The sequence below is a fragment of the Helianthus annuus genome, chromosome 16, assembly GCF_002127325.2.
Source record: "Helianthus annuus cultivar XRQ/B chromosome 16, HanXRQr2.0-SUNRISE, whole genome shotgun sequence".
NCBI lineage: Eukaryota > Viridiplantae > Streptophyta > Magnoliopsida > Asterales > Asteraceae > Helianthus > Helianthus annuus.
Genome location: NC_035448.2, coordinates 165,474,981 through 165,497,834, shown reverse-complemented (window position 1 = coordinate 165,497,834; position 22,854 = coordinate 165,474,981). Strand labels below are relative to the sequence as shown.

Below are 22,854 nucleotides of genomic sequence, written 5' to 3'. Positions count from 1 at the left end.
AAATCCATCACATTGCATACCATCCTTACTACATCAAACCATATAGGACAAAAAGCATATTCAATTCACAGCCATCATCTTCTTATAAACCCAACATTAATTCCAAACTCATGACATTTATGCTAACATCTAACAGAGAAACTATTACCTCTAAACATGCACAATCATGTTGTTCATTCAAATGAAAACACACAGATCCTATCATCTTATAGTTTTATTATCACTTAAAACATGAACAGAAGCATATGTATATATCGGTTCATTATATCATCAATATTCATATCTCGTGTCTACACCAAACATGTCGGTCCGTATCCGCGTTCATATTATTATGCAGAATTCGTACCGAAACTATCATTCAAACCTACTCCCTACGTTTTTGTTTGGATACAATATGTAACATTGATATACGCAGTTACGTGTACATGTATTACTAGGATCCATGTAAATTTTCATAGTTTTAAAACGAAGTCGACCGGCAAGAGTGAAGCGAATCCAGCATCATATGTAATTTTCATACGTTCATGCATAACATCGATTCGGAACGATACATATACACACCAACAAACGAACATATACATCCATATAGTTTCACGTAATCGCTTTATCATTATCAAACATAATTACCATTAATTATAATACCAATTCAGGCCAAAGTAGGTGTGAGTTAACTAACCGAGACTCGGGATTCGAAAGAACACGTCAAGAACAGGAGAGGATCTTGCTTCAATTGGAGGGGAGGGGGTTGTTGTCGGTTTGGATGACCAGGAAGAGGAGATTAGGGTTTAAGTGTTTTGGAGTTGTGGTGATATTATGATGCATGGTACGTATATATCATCTGAGGGGTTTGGCGGTTTAGGAGAGGTGGGCCGAAGCCACCAAGAGGAAAAAGGAAAGGGAAAAGTGGGTTATGGTTGGGCTGGACCTAAGAAAGCAAATGAGCTGCACTTTGTTGTTTTTGGTTATACACTTAATAATCCATCAAATTCATTGTTTTTAAAGGTTTCATATCCCATTTATTTATGTATACGATAGTGGGGGTGGGGGGGGGGAATTACTAGGTCATGACTTCTTTTTATTATTTTTTTTAACTAATAATCAACGGATTTTTAAATATAATAATTTGATAGCCAACATATAACAAAACGGTTCGGGTCGATTCAACATAATGTGAATTTGGTTTCGATTACACGTTTGCACACTATAAAAGGAACGGTTTTTACCTCGAAGTTACGGGTTGTCACATCATCCCCAAATTGAAAGAAATTTCGTCCCGAAATTGGCAAGTAAGCACAGAGGAATGAAGTGATGAAAACTCTAATTAAACTATATGTAATACTACGCAAATAATAATCACAAATAAAAATCAAGCATTACAAGCAATCACTAAACATTCAAGTACTGCACAGGCACTACGTAAACCAAATTGTAAAAACAGGATTGCTAGGTCAGTTGGGTGCCACATCATCCCCAACTTGAAAGGGAATTTCGTCCCGAAATTCGCCAAGGATATCGAAAGTTGGTCCCACCGTTGAACAATCGGGGATAACAGAGCTTCACCTGATCTTTGCGTTCTCCCACCACAAATTTCCACTATTTCTTAAGCTTAACAGCTTCCCAAGGGGTTCAAGTACAAATCCTGGATCTGTGACTAGGTTCTCATTTCCATATATGTGTTTCTGGTTGCTAAAATCCTACCTTGACTTTCCCATATGTCAAACTTCGTTCCCATGCGTGGCTATCTGGGCCTTCAGGCCCGGTCACCCACATTTGGTTTTCAGGTTTCAATGCGTCCTATAAAAACTCAGGTGAATAGGATATCGAGGCCCATGTGCTTCGCCTACCCCACTTCCCTAAGCTGAGAAAGCTGAGAAGACGTCCTCCTAATTTGGTTCCCAAGAGTTCACCGCTCCCAGCAGTGCTAACGAGGTTAAGGCTACGCAATCTTCGAAAATCCCGTGATGAATCTGTGATAGTATCCAGCGAATCCAAGGGATTGCTGTATCCCAGAAGGAAATCAGGAATGGCATAAGGTCAATTCTGGAATTCTACCTAACGATGTGGAGGTAAACCAGGGAGCTCTTCAGGAAAGACATCAGGAAACTCTCGAACAACCGGAAGGTCTTCGAGTTTCCTTTCGTCAGTCTGAGAGTCAGTAATAAGGGCCAAGAGGGAAGGATAGCCCTTACGTAGACAACTTAGAGCCTTCATGGCTGAGATAATACCAACTGTAGCACCGCTACGATGACCCTGAACAGATAAAGATTCACCACTAGCAAGGGGAATACAGACGACTTTCTCCTTGCAGAGAATTTCTGCCTGATGTTTGGATAACCAATCCATTCCTACAACTACGTCGAAGCTTCCGAGAGTGACAGGGAGTAGGTCAATGTCGAATACTTGACCCAAGAGATCTAATTTGCACCCCATGAGGACATGAGACGCTTCAATAGTTTTACCATTTGCTATTTCCACTACATGTTTCTATATATGGAAATGAACTAATTTAGGAGTCGAAAACGAGGGAAGTGTTCAGGTTCATCACATTAAGAACGATTAACTACCATGTTAATACACAACAGGGAAGAACCCCTCTTACACTCGTTAAGCCTCATTGGGATTTGCATGCACCACGCGTTATTATTATGTGTGCACCCATGATAATAAGGCGGTTTGCATGCTCCTCTCGATGCTTCTTAACTTATGTTTGAAGTTTCTCCCACCCCAATCAACACAAAACAAGCACTACCAACAAGATTAGGATTTACTAGATGTAAGTGTTATGTTACACTATCAATGTGTCATGATGCCTACCATGTGGTATCGTGCATGCTATAAATATAGTTACGTTTACTAGGCATATAAAGCATAAGCTAACGAGGAACAAACCTTGCAGTCTGAAGCTGAGTGTCATGGTCATCGTTTGGGTCAATTCGGTTATAGTCTGGTTTTATGAAAACGTTTTAAAACCGAGTTCTCTATAACCAGTGGCTCTGATACCAAACTGTCACACCCCCAAATAACCACCTAGGGCATATCCCTATTGGAGGTGCAACGATCCAACAAGGAGCCACCAACCATATCAAACACAAGTTATAATGTATTGAAATACCCAATTGAAAGAAATGTATCGTTTGAAAAGTTAAACCAAAACCAAAGTATTGAGCGGAAGCATAAATGTATAAGTGTGTAAATGTATCAAAAGCAAATCAAAATAACTGTTTATTATGACCACAACCACTCCAGCAGCATCAGACAGCAAGCTCCCAAGTTCCTTCAATAATTACCTACAAGCATGCAACAAGTGTGTCAGACTACGCTGGTGAGTTCAAGGTTTTGTTAACAAGTTATGTTACCATATGTATGTTATTACGATTTAACGCTGCGATACAATGTTGCTCATGCTAGATACCCCAGGGAATGTGCCCATGTGTATCCGGGGAGTGGGTACCCCTTAACGACCGATTGCTATGTTGCCTTCGTTAGATACCCTAGGGAGAGTGCCCATATGTATCCGAGGAGTGTGCCTCTAACAACCATAGCCATACCCAGATAATTAGTTCACGCCCGTCCTTACGGCCCGGTGTGAGGTTTCCCACCTAATAGCGCTATCAACTAATTACCCCCATTGCCCTCCAGGCAATAACCAAAACCGATTAAGTTGTTTACCCAATGTTTCCCTTCCAAATGTTTACCCGTTGTCCCAAACCACCGGGACGCATGCTTGAGAAAATGCAATGAACTCACCTTGGTTTGCTCGGCAGATAATTTATTTGTCAATATACTCTATTCAATCTCGTCCTATCATAGGTATTACGTTTAATCAGATTCACATACCATTAATCACGTATTCCAGTAGCACATAGGTCACGTTTCATATAACCACACATACTTGATCAAATTTCATGAACATTATCACCTATTTAAATTCTAACTCTTCCACTATCTAGATGTTTGCACAATCCCATTCACAAGTCACAACCCCTATCAATATGCACAATATATGATATGTTCACAACCCACTCCAAATCATAATCCCCACAAAAATCGAGATAAAACAACATGAAACAAAATGTTTATAAAAGCTATTGCCCCAACAGTTAATATGCCATTCGATTACCACCCAAAAATCCCATCCGGCCCATTGCATTAATAGATTAATTCAATATTAACTAAACAATCCAGCCCACTTGCAGTCTTTGGCCCAATTAAAGAAACGTGCGAGCCCCGCAAACGTTCAAACAATGCAACCCTCTTATTGCCCTTCGATTTGTTCCTGCACTACTACCTAGTGAACACCCAAAACCTTCTGATTATAAAAATCCTAGCAACCCATCATGCACCCACCCATGGCTTTACTATCATTAAAATTATCATGCATGCAGTTCATTGGAGATCATCATATTGTTCGAAGTCATGCAACCAACATACAGTACACCCTATATAAATTTAAAATCCATCACATTGCATACCATCCTTACTACATCAAACCATATAGGACAAAAAGCATATTCAATTCACAGCCATCATCTTCTTATAAACCCAACATTAATTCCAAACTCATGACATTTATGCTAACATCTAACAGAGAAACTATTACCTCTAAACATGCACAATCATGTTGTTCATTCAAATGAAAACACACAGATCCTATCATCTTATAGTTTTATTATCACTTAAAACATGAACAGAAGCATATGTATATATCGGTTCATTATATCATCAATATTCATATCTCGTGTCTACACCAAACATGTCGGTCCGTATCCGCGTTCATATTATTATGCAGAATTCGTACCGAAACTATCATTCAAACCTACTCCCTACGTTTTTGTTTGGATACAATATGTAACATTGATATACGCATTTACGTGTACATGTATTACTAGGATCCATGTAAATTTTCATAGTTTTAAAACGAAGTCGACCGGCAAGAGTGAAGCGAATCCAGCATCATATGTAATTTTCATACGTTCATGCATAACATCGATTCGGAACGATACATATACACACCAACAAACGAACATATACATCCATATAGTTTCACGTAATCGCTTTATCATTATCAAACATAATTACCATTAATTATAATACCAATTCAGGCCAAAGTAGGTGTGAGTTAACTAACCGAGACTCGGGATTCGAAAGAACACGTCAAGAACAGGAGAGGATCTTGCTTCAATTGGAGGGGAGGGGGTTGCCGTCGGTTTGGATGACCAGGAAGAGGAGATTAGGGTTTAAGTGTTTTGGAGTTGTGGTGATATTATGATGCATGGTACGTATATATCATCTGAGGGGTTTGGCGGTTTAGGAGAGGTGGGCCGAAGCCACCAAGAGGAAAAAGGAAAGGGAAAAGTGGGTTATGGTTGGGCTGGACCTAAGAAAGCAAATGAGCTGCACTTTGTTGTTTTTGGTTATACACTTAATAATCCATCAAATTCATTGTTTTTAAAGGTTTCATATCCCATTTATTTATGTATACGATAGTGGGGGTGGGGGGGGGATTACTAGGTCATGACTTCTTTTTATTATTTTTTTTTAACTAATAATCAACGGATTTTTAAATATAATAATTTGATAGCCAACATATAACAAAACGGTTCGGGTCGATTCAACATAATGTGAATTTGGTTTCGATTACACGTTTGCACACTATAAAAGGAACGGTTTTTACCTCGAAGTTACGGGTTGTCACAGAGCGGCCCAGCCGATCGGCTGGTCCATACGTTTGATGTTAAGAAAAGATCTCTTGCAGTAAGGTTGGCTAGAGATTTCTTGTAAAAACACTAGCCCTACTCAGTTCATAATGAGAAGATTTTCATCTTCTTTATCATTTTATCATTATGCACATAAGAGAGGAGCCGTATGAGATGAAAATCTCATGTACGGTTCTGTAACGGAGATTCTTTGAATTGAATGACGACCGTAACGGATGTCAGCTCAATCCGAAGGAAATTATGCGGAAGCTTTACAGAATTATTATGAAGCTATGCGACTAGAAATTGATCCCTATGACCGAAGTTATATACTCTATAACATAGGACTTATCCACACAAGTAACGGAGAACACACGAAAGCTTTGGAATATTATTTTCGAGCGCTCGAACGAAACCCATTCTTACCACAAGCTTTTAATAATATGGCCGTGATCTGTCATTACGTGCGACTATCTCCACTATAGAAAGAAAAAAGTAAAGAAAGATCAAATTCGCTAGTAAATACTAGAAAAAGGGCTTTCTACATATGCATCGTCTTAAACAACGATTTTTATTAGCTGTAGAAAAGAAAGAAACTTCATAGAATTTGAAAGATCGAGCGGCCCACTCGATCGGGCGGTCCATCCGAATGGGCCAGCTCAGTTCAATTTTTTTTGTCCAATTTCACGTAGATCGATACCGTTTAACGCGTAATCCAATGCTCATGTGATTAGTCTGAAATCAGGACATTCTCAGGCACCATTCCGTCAATCCAACCGAATACGCACTGTGAGTATACTTGACCCCTTTTATCGAATTTTGGGTGTAACATACGTTCCTTATAAATCAAACTTATCAAACGAATGATTCAATTGTCAATCTATCACTTGCGAATAACTGTTTGCATAGATATACGTGATGCTAGTTGCATGTATGCTAGGACTTATACTCGTGACGTCCTACCCAGACTAGTATAGTACTATTGCGCCCGACGGGGTCTAGTTATGCCATCGAAGAGTCGAGCATCGAGGACTTAGCTGGTAATATCAGTTTTGTGAGTATATATGTCGTGTATTACGTTTATGCATATGGAAATTCGCAGCACTTTTAATCTATTATACTATTACATATCAAACCTGTATACTCGCCAATACTTTTGTATTGACAATATTTTAACATATGTTGCAGGATTAGTCGAAGTCTACATCAAATCAAGCTAGGAAGTCTAGAAACTCACCTAAATTCTAAGTTGACGGATTTGAATTGTTCGAGAGGACAAGAAATCTGTGGTAACTTATGTGATTGTATTGTTTGTTAGTATGGGATGACAAATGTAATGAATATTATCGCAATATAGTTGTTATGGATTCTCTTGAGCAATCTGATTCGCCTAGTGCCGCGCCCCGATGATTCCGCCATCGGTTGGGGTGTGACATTAAGAATATGGAAATTTTATTTAGAAGATCTTGACTATGACTTGTTTGTAAAATGCCAACAATATTTTACAACTATTTAAGAAACAATTATTGATCTCAACCAATGTGGAAGCAAGAGAGTAGTATGTAAACAAAAATTTTAAAAATTAACAAATATGTTATGGAGTAACCCAAACCAAACTCCCAAAAACTGAATAATAAACCCGATCAACACCCTAAATGTACAACCTAAAATGTACGGAGTTTAACACGTAATCATAAAGGACACACCTTTTTGCAAGGCCCCCACACTGACACTTCCTCGTACAGCAAATGACACCACTAAAGTAATCCAAATACCAACAAATACACAAATTAAATGAAAAAACAAATCGCATAAACATGCAACTTGAAGTATATGCCCAACCCACTAAAAGATATGTCGCAACCCAATATGCGAATCGTTGGCAACCGCAACTCTTTAATGAAAACTCACCACTGTTCAATAAACACCCGTGTGCCTCTTCCCGTAATCAACTTAATGTCTTAAGACCACCCGTAGTGGGGCGTGGTTTTTAAAAAAAAAATGAAAAAAAAACGCCTTATAACGCCGGCCCACCATTACGCCAGGCGTTTTTTGGCGTGTTTTTTGAAAAAAAAAAACGATTTGGCGTTTTATTTAAAACGCTTTGCTCATGTTGACCCACCAATCACAACACCCCAACGGCTAGTTGTGGGTTTTTTATTTTTTTTATTTTTGAACTATTTACCTATATATATATATATATACATATATATATATATATATATATATATATATATATATATATATATATATATATATATATATATATATATATATATATATATATATATATATATATATATATATATATATATATATATATCTATGTAGTGGAAGGTTCAAATGAGAAGAATTTTTTTGTAAGAAGAAAAAAGAATAAGTTTCAACCAATAAGAATGTTTCATTTTACTTCATTTAATATTTGCATTTAATTTTAATGTAAGGGTATATTTGTAAACTTACATAGATCATTAATTTCTAATCTTCCTTTTTAATAGCTAACTACATTAAATTTGTAACTTATTTTCAAAATATATATTTTTTCAAAAAATAAAAAAAAATAATTTAGAGTGTAGGACAAATTACTAGGTGTGTAGGATAAATTATGAGTTGTGTAGGATAGATTTAAGTATGTGTAGGATAATTTTCGAAATGTGTAGCATAACTTTTTATGTGTGTAGGCAATGAAAATTAGTGTAGAAAATAATATTCTTTATAAGTAATTAATTACTTAAAGATTGTAATAAATGAGATGAAAAAATAACTACTTAATATTTTACAATTGTACCCTTTGTTCTTTTTCTTCTCAATTAATTTTTCTTCTCAAATGAACCTCCCCCTATATATATATATATATATATATATATATATAGGGTTAGGATCATGAGTGAACAAAATTCTTGTTTGTGAACAGAGTGAACTAATCTCAGCCATCCATTTGTTTTTTAATTAAATGGATAGGATTGTAAATTTACCTTTACTTGTCATAAATTAGATTTAAATCATTTTGTTTTAATTCTTGATTTCAGTTACACGTTTCCTATTTAAATCATTTTGTTTGAATTCTTGATTTCAGTTACATGTTTCCTATTTTGTAGAGATTATACCTTTTCTCATGACATATTTACATATATGTACTTTTTAATTTACATGTGTATTTATGTGTATAAAACAGTTTGGTTGAATAGAAACTGTGTATAAAATATACATAAACAGAACTAATAAATGGTTTATACACATATGTAATTGTATTGGATACTCAAAGTACACATATGTATTATTCAAATTACATATGTATGCATGTGTATAAAATGGATATACATATGTGTATAAAATAGGTTGGCTGAATAGTAATTGTGTTTATTTTTAAATTAATAAATTAGTTAATTGGTGAGAGAAATGAAGAGAGAGAATGTAATTAAATATTTAATTGGAAAGAGAACTAGTTAATAATTTACACTTATACCCTTTCCATTTATTTTCTACACATAAATAATTAGGAAATTGTCATTATTATAAATCTCAAGATCTCCTAAATCAATGGACAAGATTTGTTCATTTTGTTCACAAAAACAATATGGTTCACTCTTGAACCCTACCCTATATATATATATATATATATATATATATATATATATAAACTCATTCATTTTCAACCAAAACTATCTCAAAAACTCTCTAAAAAACACAACCATTTTATAAAAAACTTGATGGATTCTCCTAGTTCTTCATCCATGGTAAATTTTTACTACAACGAGTATTTTGCGGATGGCGATGGTTCCACCGATGAGGAGGTTGAGCAAGAGGCGATTACGAGTGCTTGTCAACTAGCGGTGAGATATGTGAAGCATTGTCATCGCCCCCCAAGTTCAAAAAAATAAAAGAGGTTATATTGAACGAGACCGACGTGCGGCACACGATCGTTTGATGAAAGATTATTTTGATGAGGCGCCGACATTTTCGAAAAGTGTACGTCGGCGTTACGAATCCTTGCTTATGGAAACACTACCGACATCAACGACGAGTATCTAAAAATGGCCGAGAAAACAACGCGAGACAGCTTGGAGCATTTTTGTCGCGGTACAATTCCTATACTTTACTTTAAAAAAAAACGACGAGTATGTTTGCAATTTTTTTTGAAGCTTATGTTTGTCTATGTTTTTTTATAAAGGTATTATTGATGTGTACGGTGCGCGTTATCTTAGAACGCCCACATGGGACGACCTTCAAAAGATCTACGAGGTACATAATGCGGAGCATGGTTTGCCTGGTATGATCGGGAGCATAGATTGCATGCATTGGCGTTGGGATAACTGCCCGACTGCATGGCGAGGCCAACACACACGGGATGACCAAAAAGGACCCACTATTATTCTTCAGGCGGTTGCTTCACAGGACCTTTGGGTTTGGTCGGCTTACTTTGGCGCGGTCGGGTCATGCAATGATATGAATGTTTTTGAACAATCTCCGTTGTTAGAGGAGTGGATTTTTGGCAAAGCTCCAAAAGCGTCGTTTTATGCAAATGGAAACTACTACCCTCATGGATATTATTTGAGCGACGGAATTTATCCTAGGTATTCGATTTTCGTGAAGAAGTTTAGTGATCCTATTGATGAAAAAAGAGCATACTTTAAAAAGGTTCAAGAGTCTTCACGAAAAGACATTGAGAGATACTTTGGGGTTCTTAAACAACGCTGGCAATATTTGAGAAATCCTTGTCGTGCATGGAGCAAGCAAAAAATGAGAGATGCTATGTACGCTTGTATAATCATACACAACATGATTTTGGAAGACAAAGGAAAGGCGATATGCCAGAATTATATGCTAGAAGCCGTTCAAGAGGACCATCCACAGGCGTCAATGGAAGAAAGAGTGAATAATGCGCGAGAGTTGCGTTACGAACCGTACCATTCCCAGTTAATGGTTGATTTGGTACACCACGCATGGTCGGTTCGGCATGTACCACCTGAGAGAGAGGAAGAAACAGAGGACGAAGTTGGCGAGGGTGAAGAAAGCGAAGACGAAAACTAGTGTTTTTTTTTAATTTAATCGGATTTTAATTTTTTATTTCTGGTAGGTGTATTTTTTTTTAATTTAAGGAAGTATTTAAAGTTTAAAAAAAATAATTGTGAAATGATTGCATGGGCGTTATTGGAATAATGCCCCACTACACCACTTTTGCAATAATGGCCCATGCTGACTGGGATGACACATGTCGAATAATGCCCCATGGTGGGGGCATTATTTTATTTTACCACTACACATCTAATACAGTATAAAACCAACCCACCAATAAAAACACACACACAGATCATTGCTCTTCATGCGGGTACGTGTCTTATCTTTCCAACCAAGACAACCCTTCCCTAATATCAAAACCGAAGATTGGATACCCATAACGACCAGAACTCCTGAAGGGTCGATTTAAAACGAAATCTGTGTCGGAGTCGTTGGTGTGTGATCTCACCGGTGACATTTCTGTGACTGCAATGGAATCGTTGGTGTGTGATATGACCGGTGACATTTCCGTGAGAAAGTAATTGCCGTCGCCGTCGCTGGTGTACATATTATATTATGGAGTTAGGAGATTTGTGGTGAGCGGTTACGACTCACCGTAGACGTAGAGGCTACGCTTATGATTTTTTGAAAGGTTTTGCGTAGTGGTTTTTGCTTTTCCAAACCTAAACAGGGTAATTATCGATGGAGACAAATAGGCGGCGGTTACAACTCATCGGGGAGGAAGAGATGGCGGTATGACTCGCTGGAGATGAAAAAGCGACGGTTACAATTTTGGATAGTTTTCGGTTTACTAAAATTTTGTTTTTATGGCAACAATATTGGTAGCAACTCTGGTGTAAATGTTAGGATGTTGAACGGAAACTCTGTATGTGAAATTTGGATATTTCGTACGGATGAAGTGAAAGGGAAGGGCTCCCTTTTATGTTGTGCAATATTTTTTTCATGAACTATCACAACGGTCTGTAAAAGTCAACACCCGTGCGAATTCAAACGACACATCCCTTGCCTTTTGTGACATTCTATTTCCGAGGAGGCGTGACCTCAAAAATATATGATTACAGTTAAACAAAGACATAAATATTGTAGGCAAACCAAATATTGTAGGCAAACCATATATCACAAATTCGTAGAAAGTCGCGAGTTGTGATGCATTTTCTACGGAAAATGGTGTCAGAAATTTTAATTTTTCTAGTAGTGATCACTACTAGAAAAGTGGTCATTTTGCTACGGAAATTTCCTACGCAAAAAAATGCGTCGCAAATTCTGACACATTTACTACGCATTTCCTACGGAAAAAAGACCTTGATTTTTTTGGGCAATTGGTGACACAATAGTGACAAATATACTAATTCTAAGTATTGTGTCGGAAATGCGTAGCAACTTGCTACGCATATGCGTAGCAACTTGCTACGCATTTTCGATGGAACCATTATTTATTTGTTGGAATTAGATTTATATGTTAAATTCATTTAAATATTAATTGTTGCGTCAGAAATGCGTAGCAACTTGCTACGCATTTATGACGAATTATTTATTATTATACTTCGATTTTATTTTAATGTTTAATCAGCATTATTGTTAATCATTGCGTAGGAAATGTGTAGCAACTTGTTACGCATTTGTGATGGAAAATTTATTGTGTAGGAAATGTGTAGCAACTTGCTACGCATTTGTGATGGAAAATTTATTACCATATTGCGTAGGAAATGTGTAGCAACTTGCTATGCATTTGTGATGGAAAATTTATTGCGTAGGAAATGTGTAACAACTTGCTACGCATTTGTGATGGAAAATTTATTGCGTAGGAAATGTGTAGCAACTTGCTACGCATTTGTGATAGAAAATTTATTACCATATTTAAATATTTAACTAGTTTTACTATTACCATATTTTATTATTACCATACATCTCTTAATGCTCTTTCAATCATTACTATCCACCATATTAATAATAAGTTTAAAAATTTTCAAATTTCATCCTTATAAAAATCCTTAATCTTTTTATGAATGGTTTTATTTTGAAAGAAAAAGGATTCAAATTATTTTATGTATGGTCGAGTCCGGAACATCATAAAGTACAAAATCAAATCAAAAATAAATATATATAAACATTAGTAAACACTCAAAAGTTAATGGCTTTCTTTTCGATAATAGTTTCATTAACCTTAACCTTCAAGTTTTAACAATACTAAATCCCTAAATTTATATTCAAGCACAAAATTCAAACGCCTCATCTAACTCACTGCTAAAAGGGAAAACCATAAATTTGTATAATTTGTATAAAATGCATAACCATGATTTGGTAATTGTAAGCTACCCGAGTACCTGTTGTGCATGCATAAAATAAATGGCAAACACCATGACAAGGCTGGGTTTAACAAGAAATGAAAATAAGTTATCGAAATTGGAAATCATAAAAATGAATACATGTACCTCGAGTACGATATTGTTTGGCCGGTATCGGTTAGGTTTGGTACGGTATGAAATTGAAACTGAAACCATATAATTTAATATTGTTACTGGTACCGATATTGTTCGGGTGGTATCGGTCAGTTCCTTAGGATAGCAATACTTGTGTTGGAATTTCTACCAAAAAAACACTTTCCTAAAAAAAATAAAACAACTTTTAGAAAAAAAAACTTTTTATAGTAAAGTGAATACAAAACATTTTAGAAAAACTAACAATAAAAGATTACAAAATGAAAAAAAAAAAAGAAAACAAAAAGGTTTACACATAATTGAGCCAATCAAAAGCTTTACTTCAACTTCACATGGATCACCGTCCTATGGTCCATTGTTCACCTAATAATCAATCTAACGGTTAGAATGTAGGGATCACCACTTAAGTTACTTCAACTTCACATGGATCACCTTCAACTTCACAAACCTACCCCCTCCCTCTCCCTCTCGATCTCCTTGCCGGCAACCACATCGGTCGACTGTCGGCCGGCATGTCGGTCCCGTTCACCGGTAAACACCCCTTTCTCTCTTGTGTACTGCAACACTCGCACACCCTCGCTCCCCTAGTGACTTCCTACAACTCCGACAACGGAAACAGCCGGCCACCACCATCTGGTGGTGGCGTACGGCGGCGAAAACACATATTAGATGGCGAGAGAGGAGAGAGACGAAGGAGAGAGAGAGAGACGAGACATAGATGGCGAGAGACAGCAGCGCCGCCGTTTGCGGCGGGGCGACATAGGTGGAGCGGCGGCGGTGGAACCGTTCCTTCAACGTTTTTCCCGACAAACACGGGTAAGCCCCCACCTCTCTTCCCCATTATTGTTGTCGATGATGATGATTATAAATTGTTGCTTGTGAGGATTGATGATGATTATAAATTGCTGATTGTTAGGATGATGGCGAATTGTTGTCGATGATGCTGAAGATCTGCTGTTATTGATATAAACCTTGTATCAAATCATTCATTTTATCCTTCACTGTAAAACAAGTCATCTCGTTGACCATTTGTCCATTTATTTAATTCTTTCTATTTATTGAATTACATAAATTATAAAATAAGTAGCAATTATCATGACATTAACCATGCTTTGACTTTTTCGTAGGACTTTTGTTTCATATTATATTTTGTCAGCTCTTGGCTTCTGCATGTTAGATTTCTTTGTATGGTCAAATAAATGATTTTTCATTTTTGTTGTTTTCAAATGTCAGCCGTTGGTCAAAGAAGACAGTATTGGTAGTGGCTTGGTTCAGACTCAGTGGTGGCAACAACCCAAACCAACCTGGCAATTGCTACTGTATTTTAAAGGTTCACATACGCTGAGATAGTGAAGGCATCACATAAATTTAGAGAGAAGATGATGACAAAACAAGCTTCCGATGAATATGGAATTTTATTTTCTTTATATTTGTAGATTGTATATATTTTTTGTTTGAAGATTTGTATAAATTTATGATTAATGTTATTGAATTTGTATAGTTTTTAGTTTTATTTGCTTTTGTATAGAATAAAACTAGAAAAAACATTTTCTTTAAACAAAGCATATTTTTACTGACGGGTTTGTGACACAAAATCCATTGCTAAAAACCTTTATTTTTTATTTTATTTATTACAAATTCGTCAAAAATGCGTAGTAAACAGGTAGTAGGAAATTTGTCATAAACTATGAAAAATATAAAAATTAAATTTCGTGACAATTGTGTAGCAAAAATTAAAAATTAACTTTCGTTAAATGGGTAGGAAAATGCGTAGAAAATGTGTAGCAATTTGTGACGACCCTTTTCTGTCAAAAATGGGTAGGAAAATGCGTAGAAAATGTGTAAGAAACCAGTTTCCTACGAGTGGTTTTCCTACATACGCATTTTGTCACAAATTCGTAGAAAATCGCGAGTTGTGACGCATTTCCTACGGAAAATGGTGTCAGAAATTTTAATTTTTCTAGTAGTGTGTTATGTTCCCGGTCGCAAACTTCAGTAAAGGGCCGCCAGCAGCCGCCTCACCTCTCAACTAATCCATCAACTCTCTAACAGCCCTATTGAACTGATCAACATTACCCACACTTACGGGGCTCGCCAAAATCACAGTATTTGTATTTCCAGTCTCGTTGGAGTATTTCAAAAAGCATGACTCGTAATATGCTATAGCTTCTGTTTGGTTGGGGCAGAGTTCTATTAACTTAATGATGGAGTCATTCAAACACTTTGTGCATGCATCGGGTTTGATATCACCACGACAAAGAGCGAAGGAGATGACTCTGTCGCTGAGTTGGCCGATAGTGAAGTTGTAGTAGCCGAAGCCGGAGTTGGTGGTGGGGAGGGCCAAGAGGGCGGTGTCGAGGTTTCTTTGGTACGTACTGTTTATGGTGTAGTTAGCTTTGTTCTCACATATGTGGTGGAAGAAAGGTGGTGGCTGAGCTAAGGTGGTGGTGTTGGTTAAGCATATGATAATAAGAGAGAAGGAGAAGAGATGTTTTCTGAAGAGTATGAACATGTTTTTGTTGAATCAGTTCTGTTTAAACATTATGGAAAACATGAATTACATACCTGTTACAGCAGACAGGCCAGCAGAGAATCCAGTCAGAGATGCAGCCATTGAGTTCGACATACTTGTCAGGATGATCTGGTTCCTCCTTAGGGTGTAAGATTATGATGGTGATGAACCCGAACAAGGGAAGAATCGGTTAGGAGAGAGAGACATAAATAGATGTTATGGGGGTTGTGTGAATTGTGTAATTGTCTAACTCTTAAACTCTCTAATGATCTCCTTATATATACACCCAAGAGGAAACCTAATTAGTTAATAAGGGTAATATGGTCCATCAACAATTACCAACTAATTATTAATAGTTTATTAATATATTTTGATTTATATAATATAAATGATTATAATGGCTAAAAGATTAAATATTATATTAATAATATATTTAATCTCACAGTTTTGTCGTGTCGGACGAGGAAGGAGATGTTCTGACATTTAAAGAGTGGAATATGATGACAAAATAAAAGTCTTGGTAATCGGCTACAACTGATCAATAATTAAAGGTATGTGGTTAGAAAGACATCTGATATAAAGGGAATATATTTAGATCCTTTACGGACTTGGTAAGATATGGTGAGCTGATAGCTAATACCGTGATAAATGAGAAAAATCGGTGAATGGAAAAAGCAAAAAGGCGTGGTTCACTCTACAAAATAACCGGAGTTTGACTTGTTAACCCATTTAAGGTAGAGTTTTGCACGCATGAATAAATGAGACACTAAATGGAATAGATCATTACAAAATCATTTCATCTAGTTGATTTGGGTCAATAGAATGAAATCACCCATTACATAACGCATTTTATTCCCTCAAAATCATTTCATCTGCTTCCCATGGTTTTTTTTCATTCTATCCCCTCTTGCACCATTCGTTAACAACACCACAAACCTACCACCGCCGCCACCATTGCCATCCACCGCCGCCACCAACCGCCACCGTTGTCACCACCAACCCACCACCGCCACCTTCCACCAACCCACCACCGCCACCACACACCACCGACGCCATCACCGTCACCACTCGCATCCCACCGCCGCCCACCCGTCACAGCCACCATCACCGCCGTCACCATCCACCGCCGCTGCCACCTATAACCAACCACCCACAATCATTGCCACCGACCACCACCATTTACCGTCGATTTCATTTCTTCATGTTTTCTTGCCTACTAAACAATAATAATTCATTTCATTCCCTGGTTCATTCCATTATTTTATACCAAACAGATTATAATATTATGATATATAATATTTTACTATTAATTTTAAAAGTGAATTTATTTTCTCTTTTAAATTCACTTCAACAAGTTTGTTTTATTAACTCTAAGGGGCTGTTTGGCAAGTGCTGAACCAGTAAGTGCTGAACCAGTAAGAGGTCTGAATGGGTAAGAGGCTCTGAACCAGTAAGTGCTGAACCAGTAAGAGCTGTTTGGTTGTATCTCTGAATGACTGTGCAGAATGACTATATTACCCCTCTGAACTATTATGTGCTGAATGAAATGTATCTGTTTGGCAAGAGTTCTGAATAGTGTACAGATTGATGAAAAATTGTAAAAGAAAAATACAAAACGCCATAGAAAATCCAAATTACACATCAATCCTTTAAATTCCATGGAAACATACGAAAATCCAAATACAAACTAACACAACATACGAAATCCAAATACAAATAACACAACTCTGCATACAATTTTAATTTGAATCATTTGGAAGCAACTGATTAGCAATATGGTTACGTAAAGAAGTCATATAGTCAATACCTTGTGAACCCCACTCTATGTCTTGAACTAACAGGCCATCATTTTCCCCACTTTGCATTTCATGAAACATCGTGTTCTCATCATAGTCCATAAATAACTGATCATAAATATTGCATTTCCTTATAAAATTATGGATGGCGAAACAAGCAATCACTATGTCTCTTTGTATTGGAAAAGAAAAGGGAGCCATTTGCTTTAGGATTGGGAATCTCGCCTTTAGAACACCATATGCACGTTCAATGACATTTCTGAGTTGTGCGTGAGCATGATTGAATCTTTCTTCCTTAGTTAACGCACGTTGTCGTCGAAAATCGGCTAACCAATACCTCGTACCACGGTAGGGAGTCATAAATCCACGAGTGTTGGTGTACGCAGCGTCACAAAGGTAATACTTATCTGTATCAGTATCAAAACTATCATAAAAAACAAATAATGTATGAAATGAACATTGAAGAATGGTTAAAAACCTGGTGGCGGGAAAGGAAAGCCAGAATTTGGGTTGAATGCAACTTCTTTTAAAACTCGTGAATCATGTGCAATGCCCTCCCATCCGGCCCATACGAATGTGAATATCATATCAAAGTCACAAATTGCTAATACATTTTGAAAGCATTCACCTTTTCCTCTTCCCCTGTAACGAGTCTGTTGATCAACAGGCACGATCGCATGTATAAGAGTTCCATCTAAGGCACCTATTGCTCCAGGAAATATTTCTTTTAGCCTTCTATGTTGTTCGGAGTTATTTGCGCTTACATTAGAAGATGTTGGAACTATAACTTCTCTTGCGAAATTCATCATTGCCTTTAGGACCTCATGAAAACATCTATGAATTGTTTCCGTTGAGTGTTGATACCTTCGTTTAACCATTCGAAAACGTTCATTATGTCCAATGACCATCAAAAACATAGCCAACTTTTCTTCCAAGCTTATTGACCTACTACTTTGCACCCAATTTTTTTGTTTAAAATGATTGCATAATAGTATAAATGCATCACGTGAAAGACGCATCATCTCATGACATTGTGTAGAAGTACCATGCAATAATTCTTGCGTGTATTCATGACCGGTTAATGCCGAATTCAAGTCTCTTATCCTTTCAACATTTATTCTCGAGGCTAATGAAACCCAATACCAACAAAAGATCATGATAACTATAATCTCATCGTCCGGATCCATAAGGTACCTATCATAACATCCACATTAACATAACATTCACATTAACATAACATTCACATTAACATAACATCCAAAACATAACATCCATAACATAACATCCAAAACATAACATCCAAAATATAACATCCAAAACATAACATCCTAACATCCAAAACATAACATCTAACCCAAAAAAAAAAAAAAAAAAAAAAACAATCAAAGCACAATATTAGTTAAACAATCCATACTTCGCTCCCGCATTCTTAACCCATTTCTCACAATTCTGCGGCTTAAGACGTACCCACAGTTTCCTAAGATCGGCACTCTCACCAAAAAGCAAAAGCGCTGTTTCGTATTTCGCATCCGACTCATCCCAACCCAATGTCTCCAACTTCTCCAAACATGCATCCATATCATCAGAAAGTGTGTGTTTCTCAATCATCATCTTTGCCAACTTGCTAATATCTTCACCAACTTCTATAAGCTGTGACTCTAATGTTGCCTTATGTTTTCGTTTCTCTCCTTTTTCTTTTTTTTGGGACCGAATACTTGACTCCTCACTAACACCTTTACCTAGGGAATCCACTTGAGTGCATTCGACATCCATACCATCCAAATTGTGCTCATTCACTTCCTCAGAAGGATGAGGAAGCGTAGAACTTGGCCCCCAACTATCAAACCCATTTGAAGTAGACCCCTCAAACAATTGACAACAAAGCTCGGGGAAAGCAAGTGGCGCACTTCTCAAAGCTTCTACATACTTGTTAGACTGTGTGAAGAAATATTTTAAAATACTATAAAATTAATGAAATATACCACTACTAATTATTAGTATAAAACAGATACCTTCATCTCAATTTGCCACTCTTCTTCTGACAAGTTAAAGCTGTTTGTAACTGGATCATAGACATTCCCGGTTTTGTTTTTAAGCTTTAACCAAGCTGCAAATTTTCCTTTTAGAAAATCATAGTGATTCTTCATTTGACGTTGTTCCACTATGAAATTATGTTGTGTTTTCAAATTTTCAGCTACAGTTTTCCATGACGCTTGTTTAAGACTACTTCCTTCACGTCCATTAACGGTTATTTGATGAACACATGCTTCAACAAAGGTTTTTTCAACACCTTCTTGCTTCCAATTAATCCTAATCCTTTTTGCCATTTCTTTGCCATTTCAACATACAACATAACCACAATCAAACATACAACACAAAGAAAACATGTATCTTTACAACATAACCATTTACAATCATACCATTCTACATATAACATCAATGAACATAACCATTCTACATATAACATCAATGAACATAACCATTCTACATATAACATCTATGAATTTTCAACATACAACATAACCATTCTACATATATAACATCAATGAACATAATAATGAGTAAAATATTGAAAAAAATATCAGAAAAAACTAATAAAAAAATTCAGAAAAATAAACAAATCCATAAAAAAAACCTAATCAAACTTAACTACATCATAATAATGAGTAAATTAAATGAAAAATCAGTTTAATAAAAAAAAGGCAAGAAACGAACCTGGGTGGGATGGAGGAGGAGGAGGCGGCGACCGAGAGTGAGGAGGAGGAGGGATGGAGGCGGCGACCGAGAGTGAGGAGGAGGGGGGATGGAGGCGGCGGCGACCGTGAGGAAGAGGAGGGAGGCGGCGGCGAGCGTGAGGAGGAGGAGGGAGGCGGCGCGACCGTGAGGAGGAGGAGGGAGGGCGGCGAAGAATGAGAAGGAAAAGTGAACCCTAGCTGTTGTTGTTGCAGAGAAGAATGAGAAGGAAAAGGGTCCCTTGGTCTTTTTTTTGTTTCAGCATCTTTTAGGGGCTGGATGGTACAGCGCTTAATGATACCATTAAGAGGTTGGTATTTTGCCAACCAAACAACCTACCTCTGTCCGAATAAGAGGCCAGCCTCTTAATGAATCATTAAGAGGGTTTGCTAAACAGCCCCTAAGACTATCTACAATGCTAAACGCGTCCTTAGACGCCCTTAGCTGCCACATCATCTGCCACATAATATATTTACAAATCCTTAAAAACAGTGTCGGCTTTGAAGGTGTGCGGGGAGGACCTCCGCACAAGGCCGGTGATTTCGAGGGGCACGCGATTTAGAAAAAAAATCCGATATGTATATGTGATTTTTTTAAATAGTAAACACATAACAATTCCAATATCGATCCATTTACAAATAATTTTTTATGGTTTAGAATTTAGCTCACTTGACATTAGGTTTATCGAGCCCAATACTAATTTAATTATTATTTTTTATTTTTTATGGTTTTGAATTTAGTCCACTTGGCATTAGGTTTACTGAGACCAATACTAATTTGATTATTATTTTTTAAATAATAACAAAACATTACAGTAGTGTCCGCCATGTAGTTTTCATATAGAATCTTTTAGGTATATACGTTTTCGAACCCCCGGTTTTATAATTTTATTAAATATATACGTTTTTGACCCCCGTTCGGAAATCTCAAGCTTCGCCACTGTCCGGAAGGGCATATTTTTTCAAGCTCGAACATGGTACGTGAATTCTCGAAGACACCTCTGCTTAAAAACCTCAACTTCATTTCCAACCTTACAAATATCCTTACCCTTCTTAATTTTCACCTCATCACCTATCCATTACACACAATATTTAAATAAAACATTTCTTTTTTTACTTTGGGCCCACCTCATCGCATGAACCGAGACAAACCCATACCCTTATGCAATGGTATCTAACCTAAGAACATGTTAGGACAGATACACTCTAATGATAAGGATCTTTATAGGCTTATAAAGGCATCCCTTAATAAATACATCAGAGAAAGTCTAATATCATTCTTTGATCATTCATAAAAGTTGAATGACGTTTGCATTTGACTAAGAGTATCCGTTTGATTGACATTTGCATTGGTGTAACCTTGGAATATTCAATCTCATTGAACAATAGGCTGGCAACGAGAAGATGTGCATTAAAAGTTGATTGTGGACTAGCAAAGGAAGTCATAAGTAGTGATTCTCAAGACGTGTTTTATAAGACGATATTAATATGATATTATGGTTGCAGGGTATGGGGACGTCCTCATGCCCGTTTTGGTTCGGCGCCGGAGTCATCCCATCCCCCCCCTCCCCCGGTCTTCATCCCGTCCCCGTCTTCAACGTCGAAGAACAGACATTCACGACGATCCTCCAATGGTGGGCCCCCTTTGTTTGTTTCTGTTAGTGACTTGTACATTAGGCTTCAATACTTGTACATAGGGCATAGAAATTAAAAAAAATAAATAAAAAAAGGGTGGGGTAGGATCATCCTCCCATACCCTCTAGTGACCATCCTTGGGAGGACTATGACGTGGCGCCTACGTGGCGGATCATCCTCCCTTAGAGGACAATCACCATACCCTCTAACCTAATATAGGGGGAGGTTCAATTAAAAATTACTAGTTAAAGTAAAATCTCGAAAATTAACTAAAAAACCTAAAAACATACCAATTTTTTTACAAATTTTCGCTAGTTTTTTTATATAAAAAACCGTTTTTCAAAAAAAAAAAAACTTATACTGCACATATACATTATATATGTCACATGTGCACTACAATTTTTTTTTCATTTGTAAAAAAGTTTTTCTATATATAAAAAAATAGCGATTTGTAATAAAAAAATTGTAAAAAAAATGGTATGTTTTTAGACTTTTTTAGTTAGTTTTCGAGTTTTCGCAATAAAAGTACTTTTCACTTAAGCCCTCCCCTATCAATATAAGAGGTTATACATATATTCTATGGTATAATAAACTAGTAAATGTCCCCTCGTTATGGCAGAGTTTCAGTCGAACAAAAACTATAAAAACAAATAATGATGCCGCTCCCCATGACACTGGCTACCTATGTTTTGTGTCAAGGATATCGACACGTGTTTTACATTGTTCGAAAATTAAAAAAAATACTGATATCAGGGCCTGATAGTACTGACACCGTGTCACACCCCTATTTTCCACGTGTCACTGGTGGGCCCGGTGGGGAGTATCGTGACGTAGTTGATATCATCATAGTGAAACAACACAATATTTAAATGCACAGCGGAAGCAAAAGATAGATTTTTATTTCAACCAAATAAAAGTGTAATATTAAGTATCACATCATGGTTGAGTAATATCCACAGGAGGATCAAAATAAAGAGGAATCTGTTCAACAGACTTTAAAGGCATCTAAAGCTTGCGAGACTTGAG

At 36.8% G+C, this 22,854-nt stretch overlaps 4 protein-coding genes across 4 annotated transcripts; 1 reads left to right on the top strand and 3 right to left on the bottom strand.

Moving 5' to 3' along the window:
- Positions 1-13,622: 13,622 nt before the first annotated feature.
- LOC118487937 lies at positions 13,623-14,465 on the top strand. The gene is made up of 2 exons (XM_035984827.1): positions 13,623-13,969; positions 14,387-14,465. The coding sequence occupies exons 1-2, from the start codon at positions 13,666-13,668 to the stop codon at positions 14,413-14,415; spliced, it is 333 nt and encodes a 110-aa protein (XP_035840720.1). The 5' UTR covers positions 13,623-13,665; the 3' UTR covers positions 14,416-14,465.
- Positions 14,466-15,182: 717 nt separating this feature from the next.
- LOC110919998 (cysteine-rich receptor-like protein kinase 10) lies at positions 15,183-15,665 on the bottom strand. Its single transcript, XM_022164244.1, has one exon. It carries the CDS (start codon positions 15,663-15,665, stop codon positions 15,183-15,185), a length of 483 nt encoding a protein of 160 aa, XP_022019936.1.
- A 1,739-nt stretch (positions 15,666-17,404) lies between these two features.
- LOC110919999 lies at positions 17,405-18,267 on the bottom strand. The gene is made up of 2 exons (XM_022164245.1): positions 17,940-18,267; positions 17,405-17,868 (listed from the first exon to the last, which is right to left on the bottom strand). Exons 1-2 carry the CDS (start codon positions 18,265-18,267, stop codon positions 17,405-17,407), a joined length of 792 nt encoding a protein of 263 aa, XP_022019937.1.
- A 559-nt stretch (positions 18,268-18,826) lies between these two features.
- Positions 18,827-21,382, bottom strand: LOC110917168 (L10-interacting MYB domain-containing protein-like). The gene is made up of 8 exons (XM_022161765.2): positions 21,373-21,382; positions 21,207-21,265; positions 20,534-20,650; positions 20,177-20,440; positions 19,978-19,989; positions 19,882-19,885; positions 19,474-19,790; positions 18,827-19,396 (listed from the first exon to the last, which is right to left on the bottom strand). The coding sequence occupies exons 1-8, from the start codon at positions 21,380-21,382 to the stop codon at positions 18,857-18,859; spliced, it is 1,323 nt and encodes a 440-aa protein (XP_022017457.2). The 3' UTR covers positions 18,827-18,856.
- Positions 21,383-22,854: the final 1,472 nt, after the last annotated feature.

Bases quoted from the DNA above. Each gene is read 5' to 3' on its own strand.
- LOC118487937 (XM_035984827.1), top strand. From the start codon at position 13,666: ATGTCGGTCCCGTTCACCGGTAAACACCCCTTTCTCTCTTGTGTACTG. The intron at 13,970-14,386 runs GTAAGCCCCCAC...TTCAAATGTCAG, and splicing joins GTTTTTCCCGACAAACACGG to CCGTTGGTCAAAGAAGACAG.
- LOC110919998 (XM_022164244.1), bottom strand. From the start codon at position 15,665: ATGTTCATACTCTTCAGAAAACATCTCTTCTCCTTCTCTCTTATTATC.
- LOC110919999 (XM_022164245.1), bottom strand. From the start codon at position 18,267: ATGAATTTCGCAAGAGAAGTTATAGTTCCAACATCTTCTAATGTAAGC. The intron at 17,869-17,939 runs GTTTTTAACCAT...ATACTGATACAG, and splicing joins CTTTCCTTTCCCGCCACCAG to ATAAGTATTACCTTTGTGAC.
- LOC110917168 (XM_022161765.2), bottom strand. The intron at 20,651-21,206 runs GTTTTTAAGCAG...ATTATGTGGCAG, and splicing joins AGGTTGGAAATGAAGTTGAG to ATGATGTGGCAGCTAAGGGC. The intron at 20,441-20,533 runs GTAGGTTGTTTG...AACAAAAAAAAG, and splicing joins GGCCTCTTATTCGGACAGAG to ACCAAGGGACCCTTTTCCTT.